This window comes from Ochotona princeps, chromosome 13, assembly GCF_030435755.1.
Source record: "Ochotona princeps isolate mOchPri1 chromosome 13, mOchPri1.hap1, whole genome shotgun sequence".
Classification (NCBI taxonomy): Eukaryota; Metazoa; Chordata; class Mammalia; order Lagomorpha; family Ochotonidae; genus Ochotona; species Ochotona princeps.
Genome location: NC_080844.1, coordinates 47,232,453 through 47,251,831, shown reverse-complemented (window position 1 = coordinate 47,251,831; position 19,379 = coordinate 47,232,453). Strand labels below are relative to the sequence as shown.

General features: G+C 50.8%; 2 protein-coding genes across 3 annotated transcripts in view; one reads left to right on the top strand and one right to left on the bottom strand.

Annotated features, from left to right (window-relative positions):
• Nucleotides 1-10,790: 10,790 nt before the first annotated feature.
• HPS6 (HPS6 biogenesis of lysosomal organelles complex 2 subunit 3) lies at nucleotides 10,791-13,326 on the bottom strand. The gene has a single exon (XM_004580236.2). It carries the CDS (start codon nucleotides 13,221-13,223, stop codon nucleotides 10,800-10,802), a length of 2,424 nt encoding a protein of 807 aa, XP_004580293.2. The 5' UTR covers nucleotides 13,224-13,326; the 3' UTR covers nucleotides 10,791-10,799.
• Nucleotides 13,327-18,292: 4,966 nt separating this feature from the next.
• The window catches only part of ARMH3 (armadillo like helical domain containing 3), a 184,813-nt gene continuing 183,726 nt past the window's right edge, over nucleotides 18,293-19,379 (top strand). The window contains exon 1 of one of the 2 annotated variants that reach the window (XM_058671846.1): nucleotides 18,293-18,552. The gene's annotated coding sequence lies outside the window, so the exon portion shown is untranslated. The remainder of the gene's footprint in view (nucleotides 18,553-19,379) is intronic. The other variant, XM_058671845.1, reaches the window with a different exon arrangement.

The window sequence follows — 19,379 nt, the reverse complement described above, 5'->3', positions numbered from 1 at the left end:
CGTGGCCTGGGAAAGCAATCAAGGATGGCCCAAAGCCTTGGGACCCTGCAGCCACGTGGGAGACCTGGTGGAAGAAGTTCCTGGCTCCTGGCTTCGAATTGGCACAGCACCGGCCATTGTGGTCACTTGGGGAGTGAATCATCAGACAGAAGATCTTCCTTTCTGTCTCTCCACCTCTCTGTATATCTGACTTTGCAATAAAAATAAATAAATCTTTTTTAAAAATAAAAAAATAGACATCTATTTATTAAAAACTAATTAAACATTTAATAACTAAAAAAGTATTTATTCATTTAAAAAAGAAGCAGTTTGAAGCACACATTGAGACAGTCAGGGCCTTCTCAGAGGTGTGGATCTAAACCCCCTTCAGCCACAATGGTGTCACATGGTAAGCCCTTTTAACCCAGGGCTGGCCCAATTGTATGCGCTTAGCAAATGGCAATTCCATGGGAACTGCTGGCAATACCCCAGTAATGCAAGCATCTGTCGCAGCACAGGGAACCTAAAAGCCAACCAGCTTTAAGGATTCAGGCTCAGCCATGGGGACTGTGGCTTGTTCCCTGGTGGAAGGGAAGCAGCAAGTAAGCTGGCTCTGTTGCATGCAAGGAGCCGTCTATTCTGACCTGTGTGCTGACTTCCAAACATCATCTCTGACGTAACGCTGTCATACAGTGTTCCCGGTGACTGTTTCTTGGTCCTTTCCCTTAGGAGCCTCTGTGTCCACGTAGGCAAAGTGGGGAATGGGCCTCAGGGGTCACTGGCACCCCTTTAGAGCCTTCCAGGGGGCGCGGAAGGAACTCACAGCTTGCCAGTGGTTTTTCTCCATGTTTGCTCCCAAAATCATTTCATAGGGCAGTTACTATTATCTTACCCTTTGTTCATGAATGGTTGCAGAAATTAAGGGTCAGGATCAGAGAAGTTTAGAAACTTTCTCCTGGTTACACAGCATTAGGTGGTGAAGACAGGATTAAATTCTTAGAAATTTCAGGGTCAGCATTATGGGATAGTGGGTAAAGCAGTCACCGTCCTTTACGGGCACTCAGTCGTTCATGTCCCGGCTACTACATTTCCGATCTATCTCCATGCTCATGGCCTGGGAAAAGCATGAAAGATGGCCCAAGTACTTGGGCGCCTGCTACCCATGTGGGAGACCAGGGAGAATTTCCTGGATTCTGGTTTCAGCTTGCCCATCCCTGGCTGTTGCAGTTATCTGTGGGAGTGAGTCAGCAGGTTCTCTTTTTCTATCCCTACCTCCGTCCCCCTGGTAATACTGACTTTCAAAATGAAAAATAAATCTTTAAAAAAAAATTCTTAGGAATTTTTACCCAGGGTGCCTCCAGGTACATTGCAACACTTTATTGCGTTTTTTAGAAAAGATTTATTTATTTTCATTTGAAAGAATTACAAAAGCAGTGGCGACACAAGATGGGCGAGAGAGAGACAGAGTGTATGTATGTGAGAGCTCTTCCATCCTTTGGTTCACTTCCCAAATGGCTGTAACGGCTAAAGCTGGGCCAGTCTGTAGTCAGGAGACCAGAGCCAGGAGACTTCTCCAGGTCTCCCATGTGAGTGCGGGTGCCTAAGCACTTGGGCCATCCTGCACTGCTTTTCTAGGCCATTAGCTGGGAGCTGGATCAGAAGTGGACCAGCCAAGACTCAAGCCAGTGTCCATATGGATGATGGCAACGCAGATGGTGGCTTTACTCCCGATGCCATAGTGCTGGCCGCAAAAGTTTAGAATGCAATCCAAATGGGGTCAAAAGCCTGGAGAAACACCCAGAGCCGAAGAGTAGGCAGGTTCTCTTTAAGGCACGGCACTTGAAGAAACATCCCTGAATTGGGAGGATGTCATGAAATGGAAGCATGCCATCTCTTTTGCTTTGAAACTTACAGCATGCTCACCCCTTGAATCACATATCTGCCTTCCCGAAATCCAAAGTTAAAATTCCGCAGCTACAGCAGTCCAACCCCGGACAGAAGTCCAGGAGGCAAGGGGAAGGGTCCTGGCTTAAAGCTTATGAACGTGTGTCCTCTCTAGTCCCAGCTGGCTCACCTGCTCATCAAGGAGCCTGCCTGCCTGTTGATAGCTTCAATTTCTCCTCAGTAATGTGGGCATCACAATCTTGCCCTGTGGGCGTCTGCAGGTAGGAGGATCTGATGGAATGTCTGATAGGGAGGTGCAGCTTGCTCTCAGTGTAAGTTATGGAGTGGGGAGGGAGGAAGTTATCCCAGGAATCCCTGAGACTGTGGCTCTGGCTTGACACTGGTAGAGCAGTACTACCCTGCTCTGGGGTCGAAGTCCTCTTCCCCCTATGGATGCCGGGGTCTGGGTTTAGTTTGCTGTACTCAACTCCTCTCCTAGTGACCAAGGCTACAAAGAAGCTTTTGTAGAGCACTTGGAAACCTTGGTCCTCAGCTCACCAAGGACAGGGAGCAGCTGAACCAAGAGCTTCAAGTCCTGGGTAGCAACAACTAGGCCACCCTAGGCAAAGTGGTAGGAGCTATGCCAGCAAGTTCAAGTTCACAGTCCAAAGCTCTGCCTGAGCATAGTGAATGATCTCTGAGACCTTTAGGTTCTCTTTGGCAAAGAGAAGGCAGTCTCCAGACTGGCATTGTGGCACAACAAGTGATGCTGGCATCCCATATTGGCAGAAGGATGGCTCCAATTCCAGCTGCTCTGTTTCTTTTTCTTTCTTTCTTTCTTTTTTTTTTTTTTTAAGATTTATCTTATTTTTATTACAAAGTTAGATATACTGAGAGGAGGAGAGACAAAGAGGAAGTGGAGCCGCCGGGATTAGAACCAGCGGCCATATGGGATCAAGGCGAGGACCTTAGCCACCAGGCCACGCTGCCGAGCCTCTGCTCTGCTTCTAATCCAGCTCTCTGTTAATGGGCTAGGGAAAGCAGCAGATAATGTCCCAAGTACTTGGGCCTTGTTGGGTCTCCCATGCAGTCCACCCCCTCTTAATTTTGCTCAGCTCACTCGTATGAATGAGCTGATATCACTGAAAATTTTTGCTTCTAAGATTTATTTATTTTTATTGGAAAGGCAGGTGACAGACAGGAGGGACAGAGAGAGAGGTGGTGATCTTCTATCCACTGGTTCATTCCCCAAATGATTATAATAGACGGAGCTGGGCTAATCTGAAACCAGGAGCCTCCTCCAGGTCTCCCACATGGGAACAGAATCCAAGCACTTGAATCATTTTCTGCTGTCCCAGGCCATTAGCAGGGAGCTGGATTAGAAGCAGAGTAGCTGGGACTTGAACTGGTGCCCAAATGGAATGCTGGTGTACAGGTGGTGGTTTTATTCATTACGCCATGACACCAGTTTCAGAACTATCTCAATGATACACAGACCAGTGCTTAGCCACCTCTGTGTCCTCCATATCCAATATCTCCATTTACTTTTCTCCCACCTTCCCCGCACTGTGACGACCCCCCCCACCACCAGATCCTACTGTCACCTTCCTATCCCAGCAACAGGCTCGATCTGCTTCTTTTGGGAAGTCCTGTTCCCAAGTCCTGGCACTTCAGCATGTTCCTGGAGCTTGCTTGGGACTAGTAGGATGGAGGCAATGCCCACTTCTCCCTGCTTTGAGAATAAAGCAAAACGACAACTAAAATAGTGGGCTTGGAGAACAGTGCATATCATGTTGGTGTTGGAATGGCTGCTGCAGGCTGGGACCCAGAGACTGGGGAAGACCTGGGTCGGCCCAGGGTGTCCCGCATGAGGTACACTGTGTGGAGTCAACTTGCTCATTTCAACTTCCTCACCCTCACAGTTCCTTCTTTTTCACCCCTTCCCTAGGTACCGAGAACGGGGCAGCTGGCGCTCTGGCTTTCGGTCTTGGCCATGAGTCAGCTGAAAGTCCATCTGCTTTCTGGGACCCTGCCTCTGCCAGCATGGGGACCTGAGAGGCCCCACAGCTTCCCAGAGAGGAATTTTCCTGCCTCCCCATCCCAGACCACTTTCCTTATGCACATCTGTTAGTCTCCGTCCCCTTTGTTTCACTGCTCTGATTCCAGCCCCATCTTCTCCATCTCTTGGAGTCTTTTCTTGTCTTTATTCTTGCTCCTGTGCCATGACTTTCTGAGCCAGCGGCCCTCCCTTTGGCCCTTACATGCCGGAGACCAGCTCCAGCTGACTGAGAGCTTGCAAAGGATGCGTGGATCGGCGAGACTGTAAGAGGAAAAGATAAGACACGGACCACTATGGCTTGATGCTCATAATGGACAACTCAAAAAAGTTGCCTTCTTTATTTATACATAAATCATCACAAACTTTTGCACAATATCCAATTGTTTCATTTTTACATCATGGTTAAGAAATGCAAAAAGCAATTCTAAAATATTATTTATTTTAAAGAAAACATTTTGGCAAGCCATTACTCATTGAAATCTGCAGTGACCTGGCTGAAGCCAGGAATTCCATGGTTGGCAGCACATGCAGTTACATAGTGAGAAGTAGTTTACTTATACTCAAAATTAATTTTATACTCAAAATCAATTTTTACTAAACACAAACTAATATTGATTAAAATATTAAGAATACAGAATTAAAAGATTATAAATGAAAGGATCTTATACAAGCATATAACATAGATTCTTTGCTAAATCTTATAATCAAGTCATGCATTAATTACCGTCACCTTCACCTAGTGCTGATTCAATTGCTTTTTGTTCTTTTGTTAAAGGGCAGTGAAAGGGATCAAGGCAGCACAGCCAATCTACAAACAGAGGGCTTTTACAAGAAACTTCCTTTTATCTTTATAAACTGTTTTCTTTTCCTAAACATAAGTGCCAATATAAGATTGAGATTTTAAGCCATTTTGAGGGGGTTCACATTTGTTTCCCTTTAGAAGATATCCCATATACTTTTGCTTTCTGTGGTGAGAAACTAAAATGCGTCATATCATGTGTTGTAACAGTTCGAGGCGCATGGTAAACAAACTCTTTGTACCTCTATGATTGCCATCAGTTGCAAGATATTGTCAAGCCATTTCTTAAGGAAAACATTACTTATACTAGGGCAAATTCCAGGACAAAAGTGGGCACATAACAGGATGTTTGGAGACATTGTGGGCTCAATTGTACCATTGTATACTTTTAGCTGTGTGTCATAGCCTTACGTCGCTAAAGATGTTTTTATCATAACATGATTGATCAATTTGAGGTGTCATACCAGTTACAGGAATCACTTCACATTAGCAGAAAAACAACAACACCCTCAGGAGAATTCTATGAAACATCAGAGAGGTGATTGAGTATCCATACAATGGGCTGAGGCAGTAATGAGGTGACCAGAGACGTTCCGCTGGGCCTTGCCTCGCTGCCAGGAACTCCTCGTAGCCTTGCTAACCGCGGAGCGGTGCTCATCACACACCCATGCCATCCGACCCAACTGTATGGCTCCCCACACTTACATATCTCTCCCAGATTTCTGTTCACAATTGGTAAGTACCACGGCTCACCCAACCTTGACCTTATAACATTTTCAGCTTCTTTCCCCCATTGGCATTTTTGTTTGCTAGCAGCAATGAGGATGCAGTGGGGATAGGCATTTAGTGTAGAAGTCAGGATACTGCTTGAACCACCTCTGTCCCATGTCAGAGAACCTGGATTTTGTCTTGGCTCTGCCCTGAATTTCAGCTTCCTGCTGGTGTGTACCTGGGGTAGCTTGTGATGACTCAAGCAGTTGGGTTTAGGCAGAGAATTAACTCAATTGGCTAATCCTCTACCTACAAACACTGGCATCCCATATGGGCAGCAGTACGTGTTCTGACTGCTCTAATTCCCATCCAGTTCCCTGCTTGTGACCTGTGAAAGCAGCAAAGGATGACCCAATGCCCTCAGACTCTGAACCTACATGGCAGACCTAGGGAGGCTCCTGGCTTCTGGCTTCAGATGCGTTCAGCTCCAGCCGTTGTGGCTACTTCAGGAGTGAATCCATGAATGGAAGATCTTTCTGTCTCTCCTTCTGTGAAATCTCCCTAATAAAAATAAATAAATCTTTAAAAAATCATCTGGGCTCCTGCCACCCACTGGGAAGCCCTAGCTTAAGTTGCTTACTCCCTGCCTTGGCATGGCCTGGCCTTGGCTGGTGATAGGCATTTGGGGAAATGAGTCTGTCTGTATCCTTCTCTGTCTGCTATTAAAATAACACATACACGAGATATACGCATACATACATATAATAAATATGAATACTTAAATAAACGGAGCACAATATGTTAAGCTACTAAGGATGCTTGCAACCCATAGCAGAGTATCTGTCTAGCCTCTGTTTCCCATCCCACTTCCTGCATGTGCCTGGGAGGCAGCAGATGATAGCCCAACTTGGGTTCCTGCTCCCCAGATGCCTGCACCAGCAAGTACTGGGCCAGGCCAATGCCAAGATCCAGGAACTCCATCCTAGTCTCCCGCATGGATGGTGGGGACCCAACGACTTGGGTCATCAATATCACCTCCTTGAATGTGCATCAGGAGAAAGCCAGAATGGACAGCTGACTGGGACACACTGATATAGGTGTGAGGAAGACGCCAAGTGATTTCTTAACCACGGTGTTGCGGTGCAGTGGGTTCAGCCGCTGCTTGTGTGGTATTCTGTAATAGAGCATCAGGTGGAATCCTGGCTGCTTGGTGTCCTGCTAATGCACCTGTAAAGACAGCACAGGATGGCCTGCTGGGTTTCTGTCATTCATGTCACAGACACAGAGGCGATCCTGGCTCCACATTCTTGCCTTCAGCCTGGCTCAGACCTGGCTGTGACAGCTGTTTGGGGAGTAAGTCAGTGGATGAGAGAACTCTCTCCATCTTTGTCACTCTTTCAAATAAATAAATAAATTCCCTAAAATTTTTATCCAGAGGCAATTCACAAAGTAAAATTTTAATGATTTTTTTGAATAAGGGCCAACATCATAATTTTTAAAAAGATGATTTATTTATTTACATTGTAAATGCAGAGTTTTAGAGACAGAAGGGGAGAGAGAGAGAGAGAGAGAGAGAGAGAGAGAGATGGAGAGATCTTCTGCCCTTTGGCTCATTCTTCAAATAGCTGCAAGGGCAAAAGCTAGGTCAGTTGAAGCCAGGATCCAGGAGCGTCTTCCAGGTCTCCCATGTGGATTCGGGGGCCCAAGGAGTTGGGTCATTCTTTACTTCTTTCCCAGACCATTAGCAGGGAGCTAGATTGGAAATGGAGCTTCAGCTGATACCCTCAGGGATGTGCTGGCATTGCAGACTGAGGCTTGACCTGCTACACCATGACACTGGTCTGTTTTATTTCAAATTCATATAAATTGTCCTCTTTCTACTCTGCCCTGGACTGTCTCCCCTGATGGACCAGACTATTCCAATTGCGCTGGCAGATGGAACAGGGTCCCTATTCTAAAGATAAGGAGTCCTGGCAGCTCACACTTTTCTTCTGGGTGACACTGTCCCTGTGCCAGTGCAAGATCATTCTGCTCCACCTGATTCTGTTCCCTAAGTTCTCTCCTGAACTCCCCTCCTCCATTGTCCTTGGAGAACCTTACCACCTCCAGAGGCTTCTTCAGTTGAGAAAGTGGCAAGCTCGTGCGTGTGGGAGGGTTGTGGGTGGATCCAGCAGTGACAAGAGTAACCACCAGAGGGAGCCTGTGCTTAAGAAGAGTCGAGCAGAGGCGTCTAGAGGCCGGCTCTGCAATTCTGTCTTCTCTCTCTCTGGCGGCAAGGGTGCCTAGTATTCTGGCCAAAGGTGGCTTCCTGTGGAGATTGGAGTCTAGAAATTATTGGCTCTCTCCTCTCTCATTCTCTTATCCTCTCTAACCTGGTTAATGGAAGCCACAGTGTCCCACAGTTCTCTGATGGTCAAATTATAATATGGAACTCAATCTTCCAGTCCTTTGAAATTAACTCACAATAGGCACTGGTGCCCACCCCGTGCATTTGTCTTTTGGAACCTCACTGGCTCAGGCTCTCCTCCTCTTCCTCTTTTCCTCGTTTGGGAGTCAAGAGTTCTTTGTGGTCCCAGTGATATTCACTCCCTCCACCCCAACCCTGACTGCTAAAATGGCCCCACATTGGCTGTTTCTCATCTCCCATCACTGTCCCCAGTCCACATGGAGAAGCGTAGAGGACCCTGGCGTTTGTGGGATGGAGATTGGGTTCAGTGTGGTTCCATGGTCTCCTGGCTATTGGGCAGCACGGAGACCATGGTCTGTGTCCAAATAGTGACTCATTTGGTGAGGGGAACAAGGTACAGAGCCGGGGCTGGCAAAGCTAGGGAAGAAGGGTGGGGCAGGGAAGGAGGACTGTGCCCTCAAGGACACGTGGGCAGGGGAGGAGACTTGGGCTTTGCTGCCTTTTCTATGCCTGGCATGCTGGCTGGCATTGCAGGCACTCCTGCCCAGGGCCGAGTGGGCCTTGTTGCATCTCCACCTTCTGGTCTTCCAGAGACTGCTGTTGTGTGAGCCTGAGGGGTGAAGCACATCCATGGACACACTCCTGTCCAGGGACCTAGACTCCTCTGTCTCACTGTCAGGGATCTCAGACCTCCCTACTTCTGCCTGCGGCCCAGAGACTTGGGGTCTGAGGCCCTGACCACTTCTTTTTTTTTTTTTTAAAGATTTATTTATTTTTATTACAAAGTCAGACATACAGAGAGGAGGAGAGACAGAGAGAAAGATCTTCCATCTGATGATTCACTCCCTAAGTGGCCACAACGGCCGGTGCTGTGCCGATCCGAAGCTGGGAACCAGGGACCTCTTCCGGGTCTCCCACACAGGTACAGGGTCCCAAAGCTTTGGGCCGTCCTCAACTGCTTTCCCAGGCCATAAGCAGGGAGCTGGATGGGAAGTGGAGCTGCCAGGATTAGAACCCATATGGGATCCCGGGGCATTCAAGGCAAGGACTTAAGCTGCTAGGCCATGCCGCCAGGCCCACCTGACCACTTATTGACACTTCAACCCCAGAGTAAGGTCAGGAACCATGGCTCCTGGATCTCCCACTTCCTCAGGTCCTGACGGCTGGTCCAGGGACCTTCCCTGTGAGCCAACAACCTTGGCTTTGGGATCTCTACCTACTTGTTCATGGATGTCCCACTCACAAAGATCACACTGAGCCCTCTCCCTGAGCCCTCTCAGATGCTCCACCAATGGCCAGGACGCACAGTGATTCTGCATCCCCCAGCTGCTCCTTAGTTGCTGAGCTATCCCCTGCACTCTCTACCTCAGAGGTGGGAAATACGCAAGCATCAGTGTGGTCAAGTGTCCAGCCTGAGAAGGTAGACAGCTGTCACCATCTAGTGCCACCTGCTGTTCTCTGAGCTGCCAGGCCATGTGAATTCTGTGGGGAGGAGCTCCTATGGGATATACAAACTTTGAGGAAAAACCTGACTCTCCCTCTCTCACTCATCACCTCAGCGGTTCACTGAGTCTAATTCTCTCTCTGGGCACAGAAGGAAGCCAAAATCCATAGCTTCCCACTGAGGTGCCCCAGTGGCCTAGCCTTGAGACCAGGACGAACCCCTCCCAGCCCTGGCTGAGAGCCAGGGGTCAACCTGCCTTCATGAGGCTGCAGAGCTGTCCTGAGATTTGGCTATGCATCTCATGAGTTGAAGAAGCTAAGAGCAATCTCAGAGAAGGGTGGGGGCCTAGTTCATGAGCCCACGAATCCACCTGAAGCCGCAATGTGGCTAAGCAGAAACCAAGCTGCTGGTCCCAGCCGAGGATAAGACTGCACGGCAGTCATTACCTTGATTGCGGCCTTGGACAAGGGCTAGCTCCGGCCCAGGATACTGCTGACAAATAGCATCCAAGGTCCTCCCTTCAGCTAAAACCACACCGAAGGGTCATTCAGGTAGACCAGCACTCCTCAGAGGCAGTTTTGCTGAATATATCCAGAGAGAGGAAACATGGGCTGTGTATGCTCTTACTTCTTGACTCGGAAAGGAATGTGGGGTCGTCCAAGTAGCTGGGCCCCCGCTGTCTTGTTATTCCAGAGAACTCTGCAGCCAGCTCTCTTGGCTGTGGCACCTTCTAGTACCTGTAAAAGGGCAAGCCAGTCCTGGGGACTGGAAGAGGCTGGGGAAGCTGGTGTTGAGCCCAGGGCAAGGAGCAGCATCTGGGATAAGCTGGTCCAGATTTTATGAGCTGCTACTTCCAGCTCCCTGGCCTTGATCTCGTCTTTTCATCTTGCTTAAAACTTTCCCTTCCTGTGAAATGGAAGACAAGGTCCATGCGTGTGCAGAGTTATGGGAGATGCCAAGTGAGTGTTCATTTACAGACCAGCAAGTACCTGGAACATACCTTCTAAACGTTTATTTATTTGAAAACAGACTACCAAGATCTCCTATTTATTGGTTCAATCTCCTAAAATCTGCCATAGTCAGGTATGGGCCAGATTAAGGCCAGGATTTAGAAACTCAATCCGGGACTCTCACAGGGGTGTTATGGCAGGGAGTCAAGTACTCGAGCCCATGCCTTTTGGATATGCAGGAGAAAAAAGCTAAAATCAGGTTTGGCGCTGGGACATGAGCCCGAGGACTGTGGTGTGGGGGAAAGGCATCTTAAGCAGTAGCCTCCTCTGCTGCACCTCACATCCTGGCACACACTGAATGCTCCGTGACGACAAGTTGCCACCTTAGCCAGCAGAGGTGTTCAGCCCCTCCCTCTGTAACTCACAACCTTCTCAGACCCTCAGCTGTTCCCAAACACAAGTGTGATGTGTGTATTTCACACGCTAAATTGCTTCAAAACAAGACAGGACTGTATACTCAGGTCCCACCCCGGCCCCCTTCAATTCTAGGACTTGATCCCCAAGTCCTAGAAATGATTTCCTGTGTCAGTCATGCAGAGGTTCTGTCCCGATGGTACCCAGGTTTCCAGGCCTGTAGGGTCCGATGCCTGGGGAATGGTCATAGGTCCCCGGGGTGGGGTGGGAGGAGGAGTGCCTGCGTCCCATAGGATGTCCTCGTATAGGCTTAGAACTGGGCCTGAAGGCCGTCCTTGAGCCCCAGTCTGTTCCAGCAGGGTTCGGAGCAGGCCCACTGTGAGAGGGGGTTCTGCCCCTGGCTCAGGGAACGGGGTGGGAGGTCCCACATCATCTGGGAGGTGTGCCCGAAGCAACAGCAGGAGCTCAGTTGGAGTCAGTTCTGGTGGACACAGGCGACAGAGGAGGGGCAGGTGTGCATCGAGTTGGCGGTGCTTGGCAAACTGGGCCAGCAGCAGTTTGAAGATCTCACTTCGAAGCAGTGGGCTGGAGGGGCCAAGGGCCAGGCCAACCTCCAGAGCCCGCTCCCACTGCTCCTTCTGCACCAGCTGCCCCATGGCTTGGAGCACAGCTTTAGGCCGCCCACTGCCCAACAGCAGTTCTAGCTCCAGTGCCTCTGGCCTGGTCCCCTCCTCACCCAGCACAGCCAGGGCTCGGCGATACAAAGGCAGCCCCGGGCTTCCGGCTGCCCAGCCCGGCCCACCCTGCTGCTGGGCCAGCTCCACAAACAGTGGCAGCCATCGGGGTTCCATTCGGCAGAGGCATTGGCACAGCAGTTCAAAGGGGGGCAGTATTCCGTTAGGGGGTTCCTTTCCAGCTGCTGGACCATCTAGAACTTTCTTCCACACATCAGGAGGAGCCTGGGACCGCAGCCTGCCATTCCCATCCAGCTGCAGCTGCAGGGTCCTGAGGATGGTGCCCCAGGCTGCTGTGGGCAGTGCTTGGAAAATGGTGTTGAGCTGGGCCAGCTGGTCTCCTGTCAGCTCTGTCCTCAGCAGGCGTGTCACCTCTTGGTCGGCCAGCTCTGCCCAGCCAGCCTCCTCTTCGTCCCCAGCCACCAGTTGGGCTTTGAGCTGCTCCAAGCCCCGGTAGTCACGGAGCTCAGTCCTCAGTGTGGCCAGCAGTGTGGACGGGGGCAGATGGCCCTGGAGGATGGAGGCCAGGGCCTGAGGTGCCCGGAACGTGCTGCTGTGTCTCAGTTCCTCAGGTGTGAGCTGGGCACCTCGCAGACTCCGCCGCTGATAGTACCCGCAAGCCTCCTCGAACACCAGGTCTCTGGCGGAAGGTACTTCGAGGCCCTGTGGGGCTTTCCAACCCACACAAAACAGACCCAAGGCTGAAAGCATGCGAAGACAGCCCTGACTCTCCAGTTCCTCCTCATCCTCCATGCCAGGGAGTGGGGGGTCCAGCAAATGCGCCCTGTCCGTACTTAGGACTTTCCTTTCCAGCAGCTGCCCACTGCTCAGGTCCAGCAGCTCCAAGGTGGAGCCCAGCACACAGGCCAGGGTTCCCTGAAAGGTTCCCAGGGCTGCAGAGCCCCTGGCCAGGCCTCCAGGGCCCTCCTGCAGAGTGCCCACTACCCGGACACCGCCGTGGGACTGTAAGAGGCTCACCGTGCCTTTGCAGTCCAGGAATAGCAGGCCTTGCGCAGTGGGCGCGCATGTATGCAGGGCCAGCGGCTCCCGCGGGCCCAGCAACCCAGGCAGGCCTCGAAGTAGGGCCCGGAAGTCCCATGAGTCCCCTCGTCCCGGGTTCAGATTCTTACAGTGAGATACACCGAGCTGTGGGGCAGTCACTGTCACCTTGGCTTTCCCTGGGCTCCAGATGAGCAGAATGTGGGCCACGCCAGGCCAGGTGGAGGCAGTGGGCACCAGGAATAGGTCCTTGCGGGAGGCTAACAGCCCAAAGCAGGGACAGTGGCGCAGCAGGACGCGGGCACGGCCCAGATGGGTGCCGGCCTCGCCGCTGGGCTCTAGGGTCCGGACGCACACGCTGTGGCTGAAAGCGGCCATGGGCGGCCCCAGCTGGTTCTCAGCGCCGGGCAGATGCTGCTCACACCATACCAGGCGGCCACGGGGCGCCGCCACGGCCACCAAGCGGGCTCCGCCGGCCGGACACAGCTCGGTGCTCTGCAGTAGCCGCCAGCCCGGCCCCACACCCGCACCCCACACCTCGGCCAGGCCACTCTCCCACACCAGGACGAGCGCCGGGACTGCGGGTCCCGGCAGGAAGAAGGCGTCCAGTGGAGAGGCCTGGCCCACGGGCCAGGCCCGCTCCAGCTCCGCACCGGCTCCTCGTACAGCCACCAGCAGCTGCGGCGCAGGGGCTCCCGGGGGTCGCAACAGCAGCAGGTGGCGGCCGTCCGGGCTGCAGCGCACTCGGACCGCGGGGTCCCCTGCAAGCAACTCACGAAGCCGGGCGGCGCCGCTGAAGTTGCTCAGATCCGAAAGTAAGCGCAGAGTCCCTGCGCGCTTCATGTTGGCTGCCAGCCCCGTGGGGCGAGCTGCAGCCTTCGGCCCGCGGATCCCCAGGTTGGCAAGAGTTGGGGTGAGACTTCCGTCCCCAGTCGATGAGGTGCGCCAAGGCCGGCCGAGCGTGCTCGACCCCGCCCCGTGGCGAGGGTTCACGCCCCGCCTTCACGACGCGCTCGCGGGGGAGGAACCTGCATCACAACCAAGGGTGTCAGCGCCGGGGCACCTTGCGCGCCGGGCCGAGCGGCCAGGGCCCGACCCAGCTCATTCTCACCTCGATTTCTCTTTGAGTCACTTTAAAAAAAACTGAACTCTTGCTGTGTGCTACGCCTTGAGCAAAACAGAAAGCCTCTAGTGCAGATGGCAATTGAGTGAAAAATCCTAACATGTTCCTAACAGCTTTCTCCTACCCTAAACAGAAAAATGAAGCATTGAGAGGGTAAGAAATTTGGCTATATTCACATAGGTATTCAGTGGCAGAGTTGGGATTCCTTTTTTTATAAATAAGTATTATTTTTGTTTAAAGATTTATTCATTTTATTACAGCCAGATATACACAGAGGAGGAGAGACAGAGAGGAAGATCTTCCGTCCGATGATTCACTCCCCAAGTGAGCTGCAACGGGCCGGTGCGCGCCGATCCGAAGCCGGGAACCAGGAACCTCTTTCGGGTCTCCCACGTGGGTGCAGGGTCCAAAAGGTTTGGGCCGTCCTCAGCTGCTTTCCCAGGCCACAAGCAGGGAGCTGGATGGGAAGTGGATCTGCCGGGATTAGAACCAGTGCCCATATGGGATCCTGGGGCGTTCAAGGTGAGGACTTTAGCTGCTAGGCCACGCCGCCGGACCCATAAGTATTATTTTTAAATAGATTTATTTATTTTTATTGCAAAGTCAGATATGTGCAGAGAGGAGGAGAGACAGAGAGAAAGATCTTCCATCCGATGATTCACTTCCCAAATGAGCGCAATAGCCGGTGCTGATCTGGTCCGAAACCAGGAGTCAGGAGCTTGCTCCAGGTCTCTCACACGGGTGCAGGGTCCCACAAGACTTTGGGCCATCCTCAAGCTGCTTTCCCAGGCCATAAACAGGAAGCTGGATGGGAAGTGGGGCTGCCAGGATTAGGAGCAACACCCATACGGGATCCTGGCGCATTTCAAGGCAAGGACTTTAGCCGCTAGGCTACTGTGCTAAGCCCAGAGTTGGGATTTCAACCACAATCTTGCTCCTGGGTGGATGCACTCAACCACTTCCACAATTCAGTCTGTTGGTGGGGACAAGAGGAGAAGACACTTTGGATGCATTGAGTCCCTTTGTATGCATGGCTCCTCTGAGCCCACCATGGCCTTCTCAGGGGTCTGGTGTTCCCTCCTTCCCAGGCCAGGTCCTCTTGAGGAGCCTTAGTCTGGCTCCTGGCTTCCCCCTACCTTGACAATCTACAGGTATTCCTGTGGGGTCAGGTCTCCGTGTCAGCACAGAAATGCACTCCTATCTGGCCTGTCTTGAAATTCATTTCTTCTTCCTTCACCCCATCACTCCCACCCCCTTTCCTCTTTCAGTCAAGTTTTTTTTCTTTGTTTTTAAATATTTATTTATTTATCTGAAAGGTATAGTGAGAGAGAGGGAGTCTTCCATATGCTGGTTTACTCCAAGACTGGGTCAGGCTGAAGCCAGGAGCCCCATCACATTTCCCATGTGGGTGGAGGGACCCAAGCACTTGGGTCATCTGCTGCCGCTTTCCCAGGTGTATTAGCAGGACGCTGGATTGGAAGTGGGGTAGCTGGGACACAGCCTGATGCCCACATGGGATGATGTTGCTGCAGGTAGTGACTTAACCTTCTGCACCACAGTGCTAGCCCTGAATTAAGTTTCTGATAAAAATCCTCTGCACTTGTATCCTCTGCTGGTCTGTCTTTCCAGTAACTCCTCAAACCATCATTTTCCCAAAGTAGCTGTTGCTGAAACCTTCAAAGACGATTTTAAGAAGGATTTATTTATTTTTATTGGACAGGCAGATTTATAGAGAGAATGACCGCAATGGCTGGAGCTAAGCCAATCTGCAGCCAGGAGCCAGGAGCTTCTTCTGGGTGTCCCATGTGGGAGCAGCTTCCCAAGACTTTGGGCCGTCCTCGACTGCTTTCCCAGGCCACAATCAGGGAGCTGGATGGGAAGTGGAGCAGCCAGGACTTGAACTGATACCCATAAGTGATGCCAGCATTACAGATAGAAGCATGGTTTAATACACTATGACAGTCCCTAATTTTCCTTTTTTTTTTTTTTTTTTTAAGATAACGTATCAGGCCTGGCACAATAGCCTAGTGGCTAAAATATGGGTGCCAGTTCTAATTCTGGCTGCTCCACTCCCATTTAGCTCCCTGGTGGTAGTCAAGGATGGCCCAAAGCGCTGGGCCCCTGTACCCACGTGGGAGACCAGGAAGAAGTCCCTGGCTTCAGATCAGCTCAGCTTAGCCCATTGTGGTCACTTGGGGGGTGAACCAGTGCATGAAAGATCTTTTTCTCTGTAAATCTTGGTTTCCAATAAAATAAATAAATAAATGCATCTTTTAAAAAATACAGCATTATCTTCAGAGTGTTTTTTTTTTTTTTTTTGCCATGGCTTGTCTCTGCCAGCCATCTTATAAATGTTGGGATTCTTCCCCCCACACCTCAATTCAATCTTGAGTTCTTCTTTTCTATTACCTTCTTTTCTAGACTACCCTCTTCTAGTCTTGGAACCATTGCCCCTACAACAGTAGGTCAGAAAAGTTCACTGACAGTGCGTTCATCTCACCGAGTCCCGAAACAGAGTATTCAGACATCTGCTGAATTTTTCTACCTGGATGTCACACCGACAGTCAGTCTCAATGTTACCTAAGTGTTATCTTCCTGCTGCCTGTTGCTTTTCCTCATATGGATCCTAGTTACCACAGGATTTTCTTCATCTTTATAGCCTATCTTCATTTTAACTTTCATTTGTTAAGGTTTATTTGTTTTTGTTGGAAAGACAGATTTACAGAGAGAAGGTGAAACAGAAAAAGATCTCCCATTAGCTGGTTTAACTCCCCAAGTGGCTGCAACTGCTGGAGCTGAACTGATCCGAAGCCAGGAACCAGGAGCTTCTTCAGGGTCTTTCAAGCAGGTGCAAAGTCCCAAGACTTTGGGCCATTCTGGACTCTTTCCCAGGACACAGCAGGGAATTGAAAGTGAAGTGGAGCAGACAGGACATGAGTCAGCGCCTGTATGGGACCCGGGCATATTTGTGCCCATATGGGACACTGGCATGTGCGAGGCAAGGATTTATCTAACCAGGCCCCATTTTAACTTTTAAAGAAAGGATTGGGGCTCGGCAGCATGGCCTAGTGGCTAAGGTCCTCGCCTTGATCCCATATGGCCGCTGGTTGTAATCCCGGCAGCTCCACTTCCTCTCTATCTCTCCTCCTCTCAGTATATCTGACTTTGTAGTAAAAATAAAATAAATCTTAAAAAAAAAAAGAAAGGATTTATTTTCAAGGCAGAATGACAGAGAAGACAAGATAGGTATCTCCCATCTATTAGTTTCACTCCCGAAATATCTACAACAGCCAGGGCCAGTCCCAGCTCAAGTGAGCAGCAACCAGGAACTCTATATCCTGGCTCTATATGCCTCCCTCTCAGGTAGCTGGAATAAAGTATTCGGACCAGCATTTGCTGCCTTCCCTGATGCATTGGCTGTAAGTTGGGCTTGAAACAAAATAGCTAGGACTCAAATCAGCATTTCAGTTGGAGATCTTGGCACTGCATGTGGTAGCTTTAACTTATTATACCACATTCTTATTTCAATTTTGTATCAATTAAAATTATATCCCTATTTATTAATTTGAAATAAGAGATTGAGCAAGCAAGAAAGAGAGAGAGAGAGAGAGATAGGGAGAGATAGGGAGAGATATGTTAGGAAAAACAGATTTGGAGCCAGGAACTCACAGATATCCCACATGTGTGACAGGGACCTGGCAGCTCTTGTAGGCAATTGGGGAATGAACTAGCAGGTGGAAGATCTGTCTTTGCTCTTGAAAAAAAAGAAAGTAAAAAGTAAAAGGAAATCTACTAGGAAAGAATGTGTCAGGGGTCAGGGTGAGGAGCTCTTTCCTAATCATTCTGGTTTCCAATGCTTCTCCATGTCTCATCAATTCTAGAACATCAGGCAAGGTATTTAATTGCTCAGAATCTTTCTTTTATCAATGGTGACAAACCTATTTCACAAATCCATTACAAGGATTGAAACGTGCACAGACACCTGCATGGCAGTGTGCATATGTCGGCATCGCCTTCCATTTGTGTATGAGAAAAGAGCTGGAGGGTGACCTGCCAAATTAACAACACTTCACCCATTGCTTTGCACACGGTTGAGTTTGCATGCCAGCTTTCATTTACAAAGTTGCAATAAACATCTAGAAATATACGTTTTTCCAAAGTTTGCCAGTGTTTTTAGGGTTTACATTTATTTGTAGAAGTGGAATGGTCGACTTCAAATAGTCGGCCGTATTTCCAAAAAACAAAACAAAACAAAACAAAAAACAAAAAAAGAGCAAGCTATTACCAGATGTATCCAGTTATACCTCTAGAAATCATTGTTTTGTAATGTCTTTGTCGCGATGCCTTTCGGGAGTTGTAGTCTTTGCGATGCTTGCTGGGAATTGTGGTCTGAGCCTGCTTCAGGAAGCGGGCGTGGACCAGGCGGGCTCTAGGACCCGGCCGGGCACAGCGTACGGGGGAAGGGTCGGGGAGGTCGGGAGCGCGCCGGTGAGCCCGGAGCGGCAGCGGCGCCGGTGGCCTCGGGAGCGAGCGGCCCGGGAGAGGTTCGCGTCGTGGAGGAGGAGTCGGCGCTCGGTAAGCAGCGCTGACTGGTACCAGTCCTCAAACCTGGCCGACTCCCCCGGGTCGGGCCAGACTAGGCCTTGGCCCCGAGGCGGCTCTGGGGGGCGGGGCCTGTGCCTGCCGCGGGACCACCGGGGTCCCAGGGGTGTGGAGGGTGGGCGTACGGCCGTGAGGGCTGGGCCCTGGGGCGGCCTGGGCGTCGTTCCTCTAGCGGCCACCCGGCGCCGGCCTCGTCCTTCCTCCTCCCTGTCCCTGCGGGGGCTCTCTGCAGCTGAGCCACTGACCTCTGACCCCAGCCCAGGCTGACCTCGACCCCTCTGCCTGCCTGCGGAGCATCTCCTCACAGGTGGCTCCTTGCCCCAGGATGCGGGCTTGGGGCAAGAACTCTGCGAGGAGGGACCGGAGGAAGGCAGGGCTTGTCCTAAGCCTGCAGGTGGCCGGGGAGGGCCCCCAAACTATCGCGCTTCAATCCACCGGTCACACCGAGTGAGTGAAACTACCCTATGTTCTTGGGGCCAGCCCGGAAACGAACCTGTGTCCCGGCAAGCGTTGGGAAGGAGCAGGAGCTGGAGCCGGAACTGGTTCCCTGGGGGTAGAAAGAGAGCTGAGGAGGCCTGGGGACTCGGAAAATTGTTTGCCGTTTCCCAGTGAAAGTTTCTGTGGGCGCCGACTCTGCTCTCCTGAGCTTTCAGCAGCTTGGTAAAGCAGAGCAAATAGATAGGGTGAGTGTTCCTGCTCTTAGCCCAGATATAATTGGAATTATTTTTGCACGTGTCTTCCTTTGGCTGTGTGGGCACAGTCATTTCTCTGTGAAGGCTACTTTTGGACTAGCTGATGAATCAAAGCTAGGAAAGGGCGGCAGTGCCTCCTGGTAGGGACACTTCTCATTTTTACGGGAACTCTTTAAGATTACTACAGATGCAAGTGGCGCTACTGAAATTTTAAGCATTGTCTTTTATTCTCTCATTCAACTTTTAAAAATATATGTATTTTTAGATTTATTTGTTTGAAAGGCAGAGTTATGGAGAGAAGGAGAGAGATAGAGAAAGAGAGAAAGGTGTTTCAGTCCTTAATTCACTACTCAAATGGCCACAGCAGCTGGAGCTGGGCTGGCCCAAGCAGTTGGGCCATCCTTCGCCCCTTTGCATGGCATATTAACAGGAAAAAAATTGGGGGTGGAACATCCTGGACAGTGAACAAGTGCCATCTTGGGACCAGCATGGTAGCTCAACTGGCTGCTCCTCCACCTTCAAACACTGGCATCCCATGTGGGTACCAGTTTCTGTCCCAGCTGCTCCACTTCCCATCCAGCT

Coding starts and splice junctions, on each gene's coding strand:
- HPS6 (XM_004580236.2), bottom strand. CDS start 13,223: ATGAAGCGCGCAGGGACTCTGCGCTTACTTTCGGATCTGAGCAACTTC.